The sequence below is a fragment of the Mastigoproctus giganteus genome, chromosome 5 (assembly GCF_048544385.1).
Source record: "Mastigoproctus giganteus isolate SK-2022 chromosome 5, ASM4854438v1, whole genome shotgun sequence".
Lineage (NCBI taxonomy): Eukaryota > Metazoa > Arthropoda > Arachnida > Uropygi > Thelyphonidae > Mastigoproctus > Mastigoproctus giganteus.
This window is the reverse complement of record NC_143579.1, coordinates 232,013,350-232,027,575: the sequence shown is the minus strand read 5'-3', so window position 1 is coordinate 232,027,575 and position 14,226 is coordinate 232,013,350. Positions and strand designations below refer to the sequence as shown.

The 14,226-nt window shown below is 35.3% G+C and overlaps 1 protein-coding gene across 2 annotated transcripts in view; it reads left to right on the top strand.

The window, feature by feature from the left end:
• Positions 1 to 11,017, top strand: part of Ada3 (transcriptional adaptor 3) — a 31,903-nt gene extending 20,886 nt beyond the window's left edge. For both annotated transcript variants that reach the window (XM_090373800.1, XM_090373801.1), the window contains exons 7-10: positions 4,608 to 4,726; positions 5,917 to 6,033; positions 6,397 to 6,590; positions 10,674 to 11,017. In XM_090373800.1, coding sequence (XP_090229926.1) covers positions 4,608 to 4,726; positions 5,917 to 6,033; positions 6,397 to 6,590; positions 10,674 to 10,820 — 577 coding nt within the window. In that variant the 3' untranslated portion in view covers positions 10,821 to 11,017. The remainder of the gene's footprint in view (positions 1 to 4,607; positions 4,727 to 5,916; positions 6,034 to 6,396; positions 6,591 to 10,673) is intronic.
• The last annotated feature ends 3,209 nt before the right edge of the window (positions 11,018 to 14,226 follow it).

Below are 14,226 nucleotides of genomic sequence, written 5' to 3'. Positions count from 1 at the left end.
ATTTTCCGCCATAAAAAACATGGGCGTGGCTAAAATTATCTTTCCCGGTCAAAACAGCGCTCAGTGGACGGGGGGGAGAGGGGTGACAAAATTGCAAGCGTGGATGTTTCTCGCTAATCCTTGTTCAGTATGTGTTATGCACTTGTCATGGAAGGTTTCATCGTTTGCTTTTAATTTATATGCTTATAAATTGAATAAATTTATCTTTTTGTAAATTGATATGCTTACAAAAGTGATAAATCTACTGTTTTGCAGTGTAAAACAGACTTTTTGGGACAAGTTCTTTCTAATCCGTACAAAAATATGGCTACGAATAACAAGGGAAATGTGAAAAGATCAAAGAAGGTGTGACATTAGCGAATAAAATTCAGTTATTAGACAAAATTTCTAATGGTGAAAGTGTCTCCTCAGTGGCAAAACATTATAAAATCAATGAGTCAACGGTACGATCAATCAAGAAATCGGAAGAAAAAATCCGCCATAGTGTCCGTGAAAAACACACTAATTGCTTCAAAAATTTGCTCTCTAACTCGTGATGTTAAATTAGAAAAAATGGAAAAGGCTTTAAATCTGTGGATAGAAGACCGAACTCAAAATAAAATTCTTTTAAGTTCACTCATCATTCGTGAAAAGGCAAAACTCCTTTATCAACACTTTAGCGAAACTGGTGATAGCACTGGCGGGATAAGTTTTTTAGTTAGCAAAGGCGCTGGTTTGAAAGATTTATTTGAAACTTCTAATAAATATTACATTTAATATTAAATTGTTTTTTATTTTCATTTCGATGCCATATGCTTGCATTTCACTATGTACATAGTCATATTATGAAGGTACATATAATACATACATAGACAAAATTTTAGACTAGTTTTTCTTATATATTTCATACTTTGGAATGGAACCCCTTTATTACTATGGGAGCCATAACTCAGTATTCACATTTTCGGTATTCGTATCATTTCTCAGGAACATAACCCCCACGAATCGTGGGGGTTTACTGTAGTTAGGTTTTTATTTTATTAAAATTGTTCTTAGAACTTCTATTAATATTAATTATATTCATTGATAATGAACACTTACAATTTTAAATACAATCAGCCAATTATATTTAAAAGTTGTTTCCTGTAATTATTTTTTGTTTTTTCATTACTCATCATATAAACATAGGATGTTGACCACTTGTTAATGTGTTTAGCAAATTGATGGTAAAGATTATCTCACTAGTGTAGCTGAAGTTGACATAATAGGTATATGACACATTATCATAGGGTTTTAGGTTTGGCTTATTTCCAGCAGAGTTCCCTGAACAGGAATGATAGGAGTTAATTTAATGTGTTAAGGAAATTATGTAAAACTGGATATCACATCAAACTAGAAGTTTTATTTTCAACTAGCTTAGAGATTCATTTTGATGTATATATTCTGAGTGTTATACTTTACCCTTCATTGCTAACATTTTGTGTGGGGGTAAAGCAAAATTTGGCTAATTATATTGCCCCTTTCACCAGACTCTAAAGAATAATTAACCAGACTTGGTATGAAGAATTTTTGAAGCCAAGATCTGCAAGATATTTTAAGTAGAAGACAGTAAAATAAAAAAATAAAGTGCAGCCATTATCAACCCACTGCAGGATGGAAGCCTCCTCAACAATTCATGCTGAGGGAAATTGACCATAATCTGCCACGCTGGTCCAGTGCGGGTTGGCAGATCGACCATATTCAGCAGTCAGGGGCTTGAACCCCCGGTCTACTCAAAGAGCGTGTGCTACTGCACTCCCGCTCCTGATCACTCGGCTACGGAGACCTAGAAGACCTAGAAATTTAAATTGATTGAAAAGTTCCAATTTTCCTGCATGCACTAATTTGCAGTTTCCTTGAATCATAATCCCAGTACTGTGGATTTATAATTTAAAGAAATAGCCACCATAAAAATGGTTCTATCTTTTTCTAAAGCAATATATATATATAAGTTTGTATTAATATATTAAATGGATGTGAAAGTTACACAAAGTGCCAGTAACTAGAAGGGTGAGGATAGTTGAAAAAGAAGTGTAGTAGATATGTGAAAGGTGAAATAATGTTAATATCCTAAAAGTTATGATTAATTAAGAAAATTATCAGGAACTGTTGAAATGAAGTTCCTGATACATGGTCAGGTGTAGTCCCCTGATGAAATACCTGATCATGTATCAATATTTATTTATTTCAGCTGACATCAGATCAGGCACTTTTGCCTTACCTATATTCGACCATTACCTAAATATTTCCCCCACATCTGATGACAGCTGTACTACTTTCTATTTTTATTTTTTATCTTTATTTTTGGCACACGGTATCACCCTGCAAACATCACTGAAAGGGATCAATATGGCGGTCGAAGTGTTCTTGTCTGGGGAGGCGTTATCTTGGATGGATGTACACAACTCCAGATACTGGAAGGCAGTACTGTAACCGGTGCGCACTACTGTACTGAAGTAATCCTTCCCCATGTGCATCTGTTCTGAGGTGCCATTGGCCCCGACTTCGTGTTTATGGATGATAACACCACACCCCATTGCAATGCAGTGCGATATGCTTTTGGAAAGTGAGGACATTGTTTGTATGGATTGGCCTGCCCATCTCCTCCGATCTAAATCCCATCAAACACATATAGGACACTCTGGGGAGACATCTAGCAGCACATCCACGCCCACCAGAAAATGTTCACCTGCTGAAGATGGCGCTGACAGAGGAATGGGCAATGTTACTGCAAGAACCTATCAACAACAGTGTTCTAAGTATGGACAGGCGGTGCGAAGCCTGCATTGACATTAGGGGTGGCCATATCTCTTACTGAGGACCACCTCTTCCCTTTGTTCTATCTTTGGCAGTGATGCATCTGTATCATGGCAGCCAGTGTTATGTTGCCATTTTTGAATAAAGTCTCTCTGTACCGTTTTGTTTCCTTTGTGTCGGTGTTGTTTCCTTCATCATTTCTATACCTCACGATGTTCTTTTGGTATGCTTTTCCCATATCCAGGCGCCTCTGTAGCCAGGTGGGAAGGAGTAGCAGTGCGTAGCACACGCTTCTTGATTAGACCGGGATTCGAGCCCGTCACCACTAAATACGGAGGATGCGGAAAGGTCACGGAATGACCACCGCATATCCCGGAGCAATATGGCCTTAGTTGCTAATGCTCCTAAAAACCAAATAACAAACAACAAACAAACAAAACCAGGCCATTCCTGTGAAAAGCTACAGGTGAAAACCTGACTGGTCTTTAAATTTTGCACACCAATGTATAATATTCATTTATTTACACACACACACACACACACACACACACACACACACTGAGTGATCACTGAATTATGACCACATACTTCGTAGGTCCTCCTTTTGCCCTCAGTACAACAGCTATCCGACGTGGCATTGATTCAACAAGATGTCGGAAGCATTCGGAAGGTATGGCCAACCAAGCTGTGTGTAATGCGGTCAGCAATGGGGGTGATTGGTTTTTGGTATATCCAGATGCCTGATATGCCTTTCCATAGTGTCCCACAAGTGCTCTATGAGATTGATATCAGGGGGAGTTGGGAGGCCACTCGATATTCTGGAAGTCAGAACTGTGTTCCTCAAACCATCCCTGCACAACAAGTGCCCGATGGCTCGCCACATTGTCATCTTGGAAGACACCATTGCCATTCGGGAAAAAGTGTAACATAGCAGTGTGTACACAGTCAACAAGCAGTTGACGATAGCGGAGACCAGTGATACATTGTTCCACATGCACCAGAGGTCCAAGTTCCTGCCAGCGAAACATGCCCCACACCATACAACTGCCTCCACCGGCCTGCACTTTTCATACCATGCATGATGGATCAAGAGTCTCGTGTTGTTGATGCCAAATCCATACAAGCATCCATGGTGTGAAGTAAATAACCTGACTCATTCAACCAGTACACCTTCTTCCAGTCTTCTAACATCCAACTTGCATGCTCTTTGCACCAGGCGAGTCTTTTACGCCGATGAACCTTGGTCAGGAGAGGATGCCGTAGGGGTCGTCTGCTGGTATAGCCCATACGTTCGAGCGTGTGACACATGGTCATGCCAGATATTGTTCCGGGTTGGCCCAAGTTGTATTGGGTAGTCAACTCTTCAACGGTGCTGTGCCTGTTTGCCTATACAAGTCATCAGACCCTGCACTCACCTCTAACATCAACGTTTTGCTGACCTTTGCAGTTTTGCCGCCTTGTCGTTGTTTGGCCATATTGACGCCAGTCCTGGTACACTTTAACAACGGCGGCTCTCGAACACCCCAGCAGTTCATCCGTTTGGGAAATCGAGGCACCAGCTTGTCGAGCTCCCACAATCTGTCCTTTATCAAAGTCTGATAAATCTTTCCTTTTACCCATCACACTTGGAATTTTACTACCTACTGAACCACTGACACCTTATCTATATGCTACGTATGTCAGCTAGCTGTGCACTCTCGTACCTCATGTGGTCAACGGGCCGCATTCAGTTTTCATATGGATGATCATAATTCGGTGATCACTCAGTGTATATATATAAAAAAATATATATATATATATTATTTTTTAAAGCATGTTTGTGTTTCTTTTAGTGAATCATCAGATGATGCCTCGCCATTTGGAGCCTTAACGCAGAGATTAGTGTCTTGTTTAATTGAAGAAAACTTAATGACATCCTTGGAAGATGCTATGACTGAGCCTAATTCTAAAGGTGAGTTTTTCTAATTATTTGCTTTTAAAAATATTTCTGGAAGCATCTAACTTGCCTGGATTTTGTTTGATTTATTTTTTGTAATTATTAGATTGTTGTTCTCTCCAAATGTATCAGGTGTTAGACACTAATGTGGGAGGAAAAAAGAAAAAGTTCCATTTTATAGTGGAAAAAAAATTGCTATTTTTCATTAATGGCATACAAATTGTTAACGTCATGCATTAGCAAAGATAAACAACAAGATGGTACTTTTTTTTTTTCTGTACTTGCTTGCATTCAGTTTCAACAAATACAATTATCCACAGTTCTATCCAGCTTTGTTAATATCTTTTTAAATTATATAGCATCACCTCAATAGGTGAACCCACTATACATTTAAAAATATGAGCCACTGCTAGGAAAGTTGTTTTTAAGCTTACTGGCTTCTCATCATCTATTAGTGAACATATACCTAACTGTTAATAATGTATTTTGTCTAATTGAACTTACAACTGGAAGTCAAAATGGAACTAAAACTTCAATTTTTACCTTCCACTTGGCTCTTCACTCAAACAAAATATATTATTCCTGGTAAGGCATACATTTTTTTTAAATGTGTAGCAGATATTAGACTTAGGCAGAACCTAAGTATAACAGTATTTATCTCTAAACTGAACATAAGACTGAGCACCTAGTAATTGGTGCTCAGTCTTCAGTGAGAGCAGAAAGTCTCTCCAATTGAAATTGACTATTAGTAATGTGTACAAATTTTAATCTTATTTCAACTACTGCACTGAAATAACCCTGCATGTAGTAAAGCTAATGCTGCCTTGATTACTTTATTAGGACCATGTCAATTTAGGCTTTTTTTTTTTTTTTTTTTTTTTTTTAACCCCAGATTTGAAAGGTATTAAATGCATGGAGTTGAAGAATCAATACAAATATATGAATACTGTTTTAAGTGTATAACAGTATTTGTATCTAAGCTGAACATAAGCCGAAGTCTTAGCACCTAGTACTTGATGGTCAGTCTTCAATGAGAGCAAAAAGTCTCTCCATGGTTTAAGAGTGATTGATGTTTGTTTATTTAGTTAAACTGATTAAACTGAACTGTTTGTTTATTTGGTTAAATATACCATTTAAATTCTTCTTTTCTTTTCCTATTTGAAGATAATGATACTTAATTGCATTTGTTATTTTTATTTATTTAGATAATGCAGATGTAAACTCCAGTCCTCCACCAACAAAAGGCAATTTTATTAAATCTCTTAACATTGGAAATACTGTGCAGTTGGAAAAACGAATACGCAGAGAACTGGAGGAACAAGGTATTACAATTATGGCATTATGTTTTATTAAGGTTTAAACATAGATTTTTCTGTACACAATCCTCAAACTGAATAGAACAATATATATATTAAAATTGCTTATAGTACATAGTTTCATATTAGGGTTCTAAAATATGAGGAACAGGTGACCAAAAAATAGTTACTAAATGATACTATTATCATTTAGTAACTATTTTTAAGTGCACCATCCTGTAACTTTAATTTTGGATTTAGCAATTATTTAGGTCTTTCAATTTTTACACTTAACAATTATTATTACATTTAGATATATAAAACTATTTTAAATATATCTTTGGTTAAAAATAGAACTGATGTCTGAGTTTTTGTCTTTTATTTATTTAGGCATACTAGATGTAGATGATGCTGCTCCAGAAAATCCTGATGATGAAATCCTAGCAGAATTACGAAAGAGTCAAGCAGAACTAAAGGCTATTAGTGGGCATAACTTAACACAAGCTACTAAACTGTTGCGTCTAGCTAAAGAGGAAATGGCAAAGCAAGAGTTAAAGAAGAAATTACAAGTTGCAGATTCTGAAGTAAGAGGAGTAGGAGTAGTAATAGTAGATTTTCCTACTGATATATCCTTTTATTCCATAGTTTTAATTCATTATCAGCAATCCACAATGTTGGTGATAAAGAATTAACTAAAGGACATTTTATCAAAAAGATAAAACAATTAAGTTATCCAATTTTTAGACTGATTTAAATATACTGTATATGATTTTAGATTATTAAACAAAGTGAAAATATACAGTAGAGTGTCAGTTAATCGGAATAACTGATGTCAGACCTCTTTCGGATAGCCAAATTATCCGGATAATCAAATGTAAGGTAGATTAAATAAATTTAATCTTACCTTATGATTAAATTAAAGAATTATAAACCAATCTCGGAAAACAGAAACATCCATCCAGGCTTTTTATGATTTTTATACAAAACAGGAAAATTAGAAAGATTTTTAAATGCTCTTGGTTTTTTTGACTTACCAATAACGATCACGGACAATCTGTGTGTCCAAGTAGCATTTGCACACATAGCAATTGTAACTCGCTCTTTTCTCATCTTAAAACTAGTGCAAGCATTTCTCTTTTAGTGGCTAGGGTTTTTCTCTATAATGCTTTCCATAATACCACCACTTGGCTTGAAGTGGGGAAACCCATGTTTAGTCTCTAGAGCAAAGTTTCCGGCATAATTTTTTTTTTTTTTTTTTTTCCTTTTCCGGTATGTTCTGTTCATGAAGTTGACTAATGCAATTCGTTTTCAAATGTTTATAATGACAGCATTTTCATTCTGATATAACTATCTGATATCCTGTTGATGCCTATGTAATAAAATTTGCTTATTAATAAATTAAACTTTTCCTTGAGTTAAAAAATAAACACTTAAACTATTTTTGCTGTTCTTAACATATTGAAACAACAACACAAGTTTTCAAGAGTCATGCATAAACTAACACAGATAATAATTTCTTCTTTGTAAAGGGAAATTTTCAAAAATTCCCCCCCCCCCCCCCTTTTTTTTTTTTTTTGTGTGTGTTTATGTTTTCATATAAACTATCCTTTTTTTTTTTTTTTTTTTCTTGCATTCATCTTTCATGTAGACAGTCACAAACCAAAACCTACAGGTGACCACACGACATTGCTTGTTATTTATAGAATACAAATGATGGCAATAAAGTGTTTCCAGACTGTTGAAATAAAAAAAAACACAAAGTGAAAGAGCCCAAGAATGGTTTTATTTTTATTAAAAGTAATTACCACCTGATTGAATGCACTTATTATACCCATTCTAAAGGTTTCTGAAAAGAGTCAGCAAAGCCTACATCCTGAAATCTCTTTTCTTTGAGGGCAATTTTCACCTTGGGAAAGAAGAAGTCTGTTGGTGCTAGATCAGAAAGTAAGGAGGATGGTTGATTTGTTCAATGCCACATTTCATCAGAAATGTCTTCACAAGTGTGTGGAATGGGTGGGAGCATAGTCATTCAACAAGAATCAGCTGCCCTTTCTCTCAAAATTGTGGCCTCACACTGGAAATGCAGTTCAAAAGTATTTGGGACACCTGTACGTAGAACATAGTATTAACTCTCTTCTCTTCAGCTGCAAATTTCTTATGAATCACACTGTGTTTGTCAAAAACACATGATCAGCATCTTCTTGATCCTGGACTTCTGTAAATGAAACTTTTTGGGCCTTGGTGATGATTTCAAAGTCCACTGCATGCTCTGATGCTTTCTTCTGTGGGTTGTGCTGAAACACCCAACATTCATCTCCAGTGACAATACAGTCAAGGAAATTAGGGTTATCTTGACAAATCTTTGCACGATGACACGGACACTCTCCATTACTTCTTCTCATCCATGAGGCTGTACAATGCAAATTTCACAGACCTTCCTTTTCTTTAAATCTACATGCAGAATTTGATCCTCCTGATTCATATGCAACTCATCAACCATCATCCTGAGGGTCAAACCACATGCCACAATTTCCTAAACTTTTACAATTCTCTCCTCATTTCAAGAGGTTGACGGATGCCCCCTCCTTAGGTCATAGTGAACATCTTCATGTGTGCATGTCAACTGCTTATATCATTCAAACATACTGGTATAACTTAACATTTCATCACTGTAAACAGTTTTTAACACTTCATACATTTCTGTTGTAGATTTTCCCAGTTTAGTGCAAAATTTAATATTTGTTTATTGCTTCATTGAAAAATGTGACACAGAACGTTAATGCTACTAACGAAAATTGTTGTTACTTGCAACCTGTGAGTCTGCTAGACAGTCTCTGTATCACTCTGTTGAAGAAGTTTGAACTACAGCATACCAAGGTATTCCTTGAGTGGTATATTGGGTAGGAAAACTGTTGTTAGAAGATAATAAAGCACTCAAAACCTATGTTGGTATTATTATGTTTATTTCTGAATTGTAAATTGTCTGTAATATGAAAATATGGACATAATGGGGCCACATTTTGTGATGTTTCTTTCTACTTCTTCAGTGACAGCTGTCTTTGCAGTATCACTGTCACAAAAGATCACTTCAGTTACAAGTTCTTGTGACACCATTAGTACATATTTCCAATTCAGAAATAAACATAATAATACCAATGTAGGTTTTGAGTGCTTTATTATCTTCATACAGCGTACCACTTCTGTTTATTTTCAAACTCATCAAACATGACCTCAACAGCACTAGTTGTAGGAACTTTACTTCCATACCTAATTCAGCCCGTCACCACCAAATACGGAGGATGCGGAAAGGTCAGGGAATGACCACCACATATCCTGCAGCAATATGGCCTTAGTTGCTAATGCCCCAAATAACTAACTAACTAACTAACCATACTTCATTCATGTCCATGGGTGGCTTTGTTAGTTTAAATATAGAACTGTTAGAAAATCATTTAGTTTATTTCCTGATATTTCTTCCATCATTTAAATAAACTCTATCCTTTTCAGTCAGCATGTAGACATTTGGAAAGCTCTTCATTTGAGCTCCTGACTTTTAATATTTTCAGGGTTTTTATATATTCAAGGTTTCAGTCACCATCAAACCACCACGTTGAAGCACACCTTTGCATGGTATTTTGTGGTTGGGGTGGGGGTGAGTTCTGTTTGTCTTTAACCATTTTTTGTTTTTATAGTAAACCAAATGGTTAAGAGGTAAGTTTTTTTATAAAATATATTCAGAATTTTCTGAATGAATTGCTGGTTTTATTTGAACTTTCACAAAACTTAAAGCTTTAGTTAGAACATTTGCATACCAGAATAAGTTATTCTTTTATCTTTCTGGCATATTAGTATACTAATTCTAACACTAAAGTTGAATTCTTATATCTTTGTGTGTATTCAGATTACTGCACAAATTTAAAATGACATTTGTAATTAAAAATTTTAAAAAATGAAATGATCGTGCAGGATCAGCTGCAGATGAACAGTGTTTAGTGGATATGATTGTAAAGTGATGCTTACTACTGCAAGCAGAGCTAGACTTTGATGCACTTGGATATAAAGGGAATGTTATCCTTCCCAACTAAATAAGTTTCCAATACTACTTCCTACCTCACTATATGAAAAGGTTTCAATGCCACTCTTTGTTTGGTTGCTATTTTAGAGCTAGTACCTGGGTGCATTTTCTTCCTGGGTTCATCTTAACATGGTCCTGTATGCAAGATCCATTTAGTCTGTAGCATGGGACAGCATCATCAGCAAAGAATCTCTTTTCATAAAATTTTCAAGAGACATTTCCATCCTTACTAGATGAGCTCATGTTTTACCTTAATTCTTGTTGTTGTTATAGGAGTTTAAAGGCTAATTCTTGTCTGCTTTCACTCTGCTAGATCTCTTTCTATGAGAATATGAAAAACATAACATTAATTTGATGATTTTAAAAACTACATAACACCAGCCTGTCACAGAAATGAAATGATGAATTATTTGGAGCACTCCCTTCTCATTCATGGAAAACATAAAAGATTTTAGAGTGATTGTTTTTTTTTTTTTTTTTTTATCATTTGTCATATGGCTTTTGTATCATAGCATATAACAAGTGTCATTAATAACTAGTTTGAGTACAGAAAAATTGATTTAGAGAACTGATTGAATTTACCTTGTTTCAGGTAATGGAAGCATATCGAAAAATTATGTCTGCCCGGCAGAAAAAAAGGAGCCCAACAAAAAAGGAAAAAGATCAAGCCTGGAAAGCATTGAGGGAAAGAGAAAACATCCTGAAGCAGTTGGACAGTATGAGTCCTCCAATATTATAATGTTATAATTTTGTATCTTCAACCATAATAACCTTGTGTACAAATATTTACAATTCATATAGCTTCAAAGTGTCCAGATCATGTGGAAAAAAATCCTATTACCTGTGAAGATGGAGATTTGTGTATTCCACTTATCATCCATTATTATTCATTTTTCTCTTCTCTGATTTTAAACTTTATCTTTAAAATGTCGAATAATGTGAAATGTTTATACAGCTGTTTTATGTTGTTGTTGTTGTTGTTTGTTTATTAAAATTAAAGAAATCCATTTTTTTTTTTATATATATATATTAATGATTGCAAGCAGTCACTGAAAACCAATTACTAAAAATGAACTTTCTTTGGTATCAGTGATTGTCAATTGAACAGAACTTAAAAATACTTTACATGGCCTTAAGAACAACAGCTCTAATATATAAATAGTGCTGTTGCGGATTTATATGAAATATTAATTAGCATTAGAAAAATATTGTGGCCTTTGCATTTTTTTTTTTTTTTTTTTTTTTTTTTTAAACAAGTTATTTTATTGCCTTCGTATTCTTGTACATGTGGAAGGAGCCAGAAGAATTGACCTTGAAATTGGACTATCTCCTCATTAGATAGCCTTTGCTGTGTTAGGAAAAGACATTTTTTAAAACACTGTACAATGTAACTCATCTATGGTTTACAGATGTAACCATGAAGAGAGACAAGTGTAATCACCTGAAATTGAATATCTTCTCTTAGATATTCAGTATGTTAAGATGTAATATTTAACTAAAGAGTGTGTAGCTTACAATTTATAATCTAACAGCAATCACGAGATTTTATGTACACAACTACTACCATTAAGTTATTACTAATTTATAATTCTGGAAATGTATATAATATTGCATAAACTTAGGATTTCACTGAAAAATATAAAGTCAAATTTTTACAATGATTTTTGTTACCATTAAGAATCTGTTAATTACTTTGAGTTAAAAAAGTGTAAACTCGAATGAGATTAAAACAATATTGGTTTAAAAATCAGTTGCAGAGATAATTCTGGAGTTTTGAATAAAATTAACATTAAAACAGAAAAATAATTTATTTAAGATAGATAATATTATTATGAAATAATAATATGAAAAATATTAATATATATGATCTGTAATAGGCACAATATTAAATGAGCCTAATATGTGGCTTTTGTAACAGTGAAATTGTTAATACTTCTTTTGTAGCAGGAATAAAACAGAAACACAATCTCTTTTGTCTCTATACATTCAAAATAAGTTTTGAAATAATTGAAACATTTGTTTTTTTTTGACATTTTAAAACTTAGTAAATTAGAAATTTACTATATATTGCATGTGCAATATACATATGGCATGAAAATGTGCATGCTAAAGTCCTCATTGGTAGTGCAGTGAATAGCTTTGCTATCCCTCATGCAGAGTGTAAAAGGTTTAATTTTGTCACCAACTGAATTAACAGCTGTTATAATTGGGGTTTTACAAACATCAGCAACTAAGTCCATATTGCTTCTTATATAGTGTCTGTAAATTCATGTTCTGTTTAAAAAAACATGCTGCCCTCACTTGAGACCAAACTGAGCCACATTGTGAAAAAGACCCATAAAAATTCCTCACGTCATTGATGGGACTTGAACTCTGGTCTTTTCCACTCGGTGTCTGGGGGACAGTGATTTTACCAACCGTGACCCTGACACGATTATCCAGGGTACGTGGTGCATAGAGTAGTAATCACTTGGACCATCCTATAGTTTCTCAAAAACTAAAGTATTAGGAAACTAATGAATAAACACATTTTGTGCCTATTCCAAGTTAGTAGCAGTAATTGCCAGTGGCTTCAAAAGCTGGTTATTTGCATTTACAATTGATTACAATGTATCCTATTAGTGATTTTTAAAATACCTCCTGAGGGAAGTGGCCACCCTTACAATAAATAACCAGAATTTTTTTTTTTAATTAACTGCTTGTTATGCAAATATTGTAGATGCCATTATTGTAACACATAAATGAAGTTTCAAAAGCTAGAGGTGCCATTTAATCCAAAAATTTGGACACTGATGGAATGGCCTGATCAAGGTTTCATGGACCCATCATGCATGGTGCCCACTATTCACGCAGGTGACGGTGGTTGCTTAATATGGGGCATGTATTGCTGGCGAGAACTAGAAACCCTGATGAATATATGGACCAACATTTCTCTGATGGGTCTATTGGCAGCTCTTAGGAAATCATGTTGCCTTTGTTTTCCAGCCAGAAACAGAATCTTCCAAGATGATAATGTACTGTCATTGGGCCTGCACTGTGCTCAAGTAGTTTGAGGAACACTGAGGATAACGCTCATCTTCGTTGACTCCAGTTTGCATGACCTCAATCTAATTGAATACCTGTGGGATGTTTTGGAACAGGAAGTGAGACATATGGACATCCAGCTTTCATCTATTCAGACACGAAAGCCTTGCAGGCAACTTGGCTGCAGATCCTTATGGACGTCTTCAGACGGCTAGTGGAGTCAATGCCTAGGCGAATATTGGCTGTTATCCATGCGACAGTGGCCCGACAGTGGGGAGGACAGTGATGATGCCACTGTGCAGACAATGGTATTATTAGGTTGATGGCCACGATTTAGTGATCACTGAGTGTACATATTAATGTGTTTGACTTTGATTTCACTCTTGACTTGGCCAAAAAAAAAACTGTTTTTTTTTTTTTTGCCATTCTGGGATCCTAGGTATTAGGTAAAAAAAAAAAAAAAAAAACTATTATATTAGGGTCACCTGGAAATTAACTTTCAACTACCCATGTGTACTGTGTCTGTAAATTGTGTGTTCTCTGGCTGATTTGCCTGCTTTGTTTGAAAAACCCCAGTTTTCCAGGGGGGGAAAAGCCCATAAAAGTTCTTTGTGTCATTGGCAGGATACGAATCTGAGCCTTTTCAACCCGGCGTGCCCTTGGTAGAACCACTGTCTTCACACTGGGTGGAAAAGACCCGAGTTTGAGTCCCATCGATGATATGAGGAATTTTTACAGGCTTTTTTCACAACATTGTTAAGTCTGTCTCAGACGAGGGTAGCATGGTATTTTCGTCCAGCAAACAATCAACCTTAGAACATGCAATTTACAGACAATATACACAGTGCAACATGGCCTCAGTCACCGATGCTCCTAAAAAAAAACCAACCCACCTGGCGTGGGGAGGACAGTGATGATACCACTGTGCAGACAATGGTATTATTAGGTTGATGGCCACAATTTAGTGATCACTGAGTGTACATATTAATGTGTTTGACTTTGATTTCACTCTTGACTTGGCCAAAAAAAAAACTTTTTTTTTTTGCCATTCTGGGATCCTAGGTAAGTCCTTACCTTAAGTTTTGGCTAATATATTTTAATTCACCAATCGCTTTTAAAAG